Source organism: Gossypium raimondii, chromosome 13 (genome assembly GCF_025698545.1).
Source record: "Gossypium raimondii isolate GPD5lz chromosome 13, ASM2569854v1, whole genome shotgun sequence".
Classification (NCBI taxonomy): domain Eukaryota; kingdom Viridiplantae; phylum Streptophyta; class Magnoliopsida; order Malvales; family Malvaceae; genus Gossypium; species Gossypium raimondii.
The window spans coordinates 26,157,562-26,162,629 of record NC_068577.1 but is presented as its reverse complement, the minus strand read 5'-3'; the positions used below and the strand labels follow the sequence as shown (position 1 = coordinate 26,162,629).

Below are 5,068 nucleotides of genomic sequence, written 5' to 3'. Positions count from 1 at the left end.
AGTGGATTTTATCCGTGTGGGGCCCACAAGCCTATTGAGCCCACACGGCCTATTTCGGCCCAACGTGGCCCATTACGGCCTAAGCCCATGAAAATGCTCATGGAGGCCTCTACAGTTTATCGCTCATGATTCACAGGTTTGGCTTTCCACACGAGTGATCGCACAATCGTGTGGTCTCAACGCCATATTTCGAATTTTCAGCTTTTGTCATTCTACAGTTACAGTGGAGTGGTTACACACCTGATGTGATTTGCAAATTCCCTTTGTTCCGAACACTCTTATTTCGAAAATTAATGATCATTGCACCCTTGGTTCCTAGGCAATGTGCCAATCAACTTCGACCATCACCAGTTAGGAATGGAAGTAATGCAGGTTGGAGAAAGTGATGAAAACCTCACCGATCTCCCATTGAGAACAAGGGACAAATGAGATGATATTGTAGCTCTCCACAATAACAACCTCCCGAAAACCCAATATTCTCTCCTCAAATCTCTCCAAATATCCCTCATCAATTCTCTTTACGACCAGTTGAAACTCCATTTAGCAGTATTTCAATCCAACTCTACCAGCCACACGAATTAGGTAGCAAAATAAATACTCCATTTTTGATGCGCCACCACTCGAACCTTAGACCCCATGTACACTCCACATGCCCCTTACCATTAGACCAACAACTCCTTTGTATCATATTTTTACCACAATAATTTAATAACCTACTATCTAGATCCAAGGATTTTATTCACTTAAAATAAAATTTTTGCATAAGCCAAGGCTTGAACCCCTGACTTCTTAGACACGTCCAAACACTCCTAAATCACTTAACCATTGAAGCAGACATTCCTTTATGTCACTTTCTTGCACAAATAAATATTTATGTGCAATCTCCTAACTGTTCCTTTGTTCAAAACCTATTTCTTCTAGGCCCAAAATTTGGGGTGTTACAACTGAGGTGAGAAAGCCTACCTTGCTTTATGCAACAAGGCACAGAGAGGATCGTGATGTAGTTGATGTCATCGTAGGTACTTTTACAATTAATATTGTACAGTACTTTGCCTTGATAGATATAGGTTCTACCTATTCGTATGTTGCTTGCTCTATGTCGCATAAATTGGGAATTAGGGTAGAAGATACTATCAGTGTTGTTTCTGTTGTTAGTCCTTTAGGGCAATCTATAGTGGTGAAAAAATTTTTTAAACGTTGTCCATTAAAAGTTCAAGGAGAAATATTTCTAGTTGATTTGATGGAGTTACCATTTAGTGAGTTTGATTTGATTTTGGGAATGGACTGGTTGGTCGAGCATCAAGTCATTCTAGATTGTGTTGCAAAAAGAGTAACAATGAAGTCAATTAGTGGAAAAGAAATTGTGATTGTGGGTAAGCGTAAAGATTACTTGTCAAATGTAATCTCTGTTATGGTCTCCGAAAGATTGGTTTGAAAAGGATGTAAGGCATATCTAGCTTATGTTTTAGATACCAGTGCTAGTAGTTCTGGTATGAACATCATCCGCACTGTTAAGGAGTTCCCAAACATTTTTCAGAGGAATTGCTTGGGTTACCTCCTAATCGTGAAGTTGAATTCAGAATAGAGTTGTTGCCTAGAATAGCTCCGGTGTCCATTGCTCCCTACCGCATGGCACCTAAAAAGCTTAAAGAACTTAAAATCCAGCTTTAGGAGCTTTGGTTATGTTTGTCAAGAAAAATGATGGTTCTATGAAGATGTGTATTGATTACAGGCAATTGAATAAGTTGAACGTCAAGAATAAGTACCCTCTGCCTAGGATTGATTATTTGTTCGATTAGTTTCAGAGAGCGAAGGTGTTTTTCAAGATTGATTTGAGGTCGGGGTATTATCAGCTTAAAGTGAAGGATTCAGATGTGCCTAAGACTGCATTTAAGACTAGGTATGGTCATTACGAGTTTCAAATAATACCTTTTGGTCTTATGAATGCTCCAGTTGCATTTATGGATATGATGAATCGAGTTTTCCAACCATATATTGATCAGTTTTTCATTGTGAAGTGGAAATAACCTAGGAATGTGTTTGAGATTCAAATTTTTTTAGGTTGGCTGGCTATTATCGGAGACTCGTTAAGGGGTTTTCTTTGATTGTTTCTCATTTAACAAAGTTGTTAAGAAAGAATGCTCCATTCAGATAGACTGATGATCAATAAGTCAATTTTGAGAAACTTAAGTTTGTGTTGACTCAAGCACCTATTTTGATTCAGAAAGGATTATGTGGTATACAGTGATGCATCTCACATGGGTCTTAGATATGTGTTAATGGAGGAGGGTAAGGTTGTTGCCTATTCTTCCAGCTCAAGCCACATGAGTGTAATTACCTGACTCATGACTTGGAGTTGGCAGCTGTAGTTTTCACGCTTAAGTTCTGGAGACATTATCTTTATGGAGAGAAGTGTATTATTTACAGGGATCACAAGAGTCTTAAGTATCTACTCACCCAAAAAGAGTTGAACTTAAGATATCGTAGGTGGATTGAGCTACTTAAATATTATGATTGTACCATTGAGTACCACCCTGATAAGGCTAGTGTGATAGCCAATGCTCTTATCTGGAAGGTGATGATTGAACTTAGAGCAATGTTTGCCAGATTGAGTTTGTTTGAAGATGACCTCATTTTGATTGATAAAATAAAGGAAAATCAACCTTTGGATGTTTCTTTATTGCCTTATCTTAAGCAAGTTGAGAATGGTTCAACGAATGATTTTAGGTTTAATGCTGATGGTGTTTTATGTTTTAGAGGAAGATACTATGTACTGAATGATGAAGATTTGAGGTAGTCTATTTTTCGGGAAGCACATAGTAGTCCATATGCTATACACCCTAAAGGAAATAAGATGTACCATGATATGAGGGAGGTCTATTGGTGGCCAGGTTTGAAGCGTGAGGTGACTAAATTTACGACTAAGTGTTTGACTTGTCAACAAGTGAAGGTTGAACATCAACTTCCTTTCGATTTGTTACAACCCATAAGGATTCCTCAGTGTAAGTGAGAGCGTGTCACTATGGATTTTTTTAGTGGGTTGCCTTTAACTCCCACTAAGAAAGATTCTGTATGGGTGATTGTGAATAGGATCACTAAGTCGAATAATTTCCAAATGGTTTGTACAGATTATTCTATTTAGAAGCTTGCGAAGTTGTATATTTCTGAAATTGTGCGATTGCATGGGGTACCAATGTTGATTATTTTGGATCGGTATCCTCAGTTTACATCTCAATTCTAAAAGAAATTTCATGAAGCTCTCGACAATTTTTTGGATTTCAGTACTTCTTATCATCAGTAGTCTGATGGGCAATCCGGAAGTTGGAATGATCATCTACCTTTACTTGAAATTGCTTATAATAATAATTTTTAGTCAAGCATTCAGATGGCACCTTACGAGGCTCTGTATGGTCGTAAGTGTCAGACTCCTTTGTGCTGGACTAAATTGGATGAAAGGAAAATTTTGGGACTTGAGTTAGTTCAAGAGACTAAAGGTAGGGTTAAGTTGATTAAAGATAGATTACGAGATACTTCTGATAGACAAAAATATTATACGGATAAAAGGAAAGATATAGAGTACTGTGTAGGGGATCAGGTTTTCTTAAAGGTGTTCCTATGGAGAAAGGTATTGAGGTTCGAACGAAAGGGCAAATTGAGTCCAAGGTTTATTTGTCTTATCGGATTCTAAAAAGAGTTGGACCAGTGGCTTATCAATTTGAATTACCACCATAATTGGATCATATCCATGACATTTTTCATGTCTCTATGTTTAGGAAATATCGCTCAGATCCATCTCATGTGGTTTGGGTGGAAGAGATTGAGGTAAGATCAGATTTGTCTTTTGAGGAGGAGCCTATGAAAATTTTAGATCATGAAATTAAGATTATGAGAAAAAAATCAAATACCTTTGGTCAAGGTTCTATGGCGGAATCATGGTTCTGAGGAGGCTACGTGGGAACCAGAAGATTCTTTTTGACAGTAATATCCTCATCTTTTTGAACAAGGTAAAGTTTGATAACGAAATTTATTTTAAGGAGGGTAGAGTTGTCATAGCCCAAAATTTTAGATGTTGTTAGTTCATTAATAAGCTTGAGAAGTGGTGTAGTGGTTAAGTATCTTATGAAACTCCTTAGTGAACCAAGGTCAAGTCTCTATGTTCTCATTTTAAAAAAAATTGATTAAATGATTGGTCAACTTAGCCATGCAAACTGCCCATGCATGTGTGCATGGATGTAACTCATTTTTAATTTTGTTACATCTGTTTTTTCAAAGCTATTCATATTATGTTTTGAAACTCCTATGTTTATTTCATCATCAATTCATTCTAACTCCCTTGTCTCCTCATGAATTAGATGCTGAGAGTTTGAATTTTGATTTTTGAATTGGGTAGCTAGTGTTGTTGTCTCATAGTAAGCATTTTAGTTAAAAATATTTTTGGTTTCCCATCAAATTCTCTCTTTTTCTCCTTCCTATCAACCACCATGAGCCACCCTTTGTTTGAAGTTTTCCACCATAGTTGTAACAGCCTGTTTTCAATGGTATCAAAAACAGTGGTTTTAGGACCACAATTCTGACCAATGAGTCAATATTTTATTATTTATTATTTGTAGAGTTATTACAGTGTCGTATTAAATTTTGATTAGAAAATTTTAATGTTCAGATAATTAATTTAGGAAAAAATGACTAAATTGTAAAAGCTGCAAGAGTAAGTGATCTGTTGAAATTTGGTGTAGCATGTTAAACTAGTTTTCACACTTTAGGACCTTGAAAATGAACATTTTAGTTAAGTTTTAGTTACATTTCTGTAAGTATTAGTGAAAGTTAATAAAATGTGTAATTCGAGTCCTTTTTTACACTAGGGGCCGAATGAGGCCTAAAGGTGAGCTAAAATACTTTGTGAGCGTGCAGGAGACCATTAGAAGACGTATTAACTCAATATTGGTCGCTAGGTTGCAACACATATGATGCCATAACATAGAGAGCAAAATAGAAGAATTCCAAGACTGCCTTCAATGTCGCAATACGGCCTGAGGATGTCGCGACATACCCCTAAAGACACCTTGAAGTT

General features: G+C 36.7%; 1 protein-coding gene across 1 annotated transcript; it reads left to right on the top strand.

The window, feature by feature from the left end:
- Window positions 1-1,336: 1,336 nt before the first annotated feature.
- LOC105771901 (uncharacterized) lies at window positions 1,337-3,942 on the top strand. The gene is made up of 5 exons (XM_012593280.1): window positions 1,337-1,429; window positions 1,806-1,900; window positions 2,225-2,289; window positions 2,364-2,793; window positions 3,774-3,942. Exons 1-5 carry the CDS (start codon window positions 1,337-1,339, stop codon window positions 3,940-3,942), a joined length of 852 nt encoding a protein of 283 aa, XP_012448734.1.
- Window positions 3,943-5,068: the final 1,126 nt, after the last annotated feature.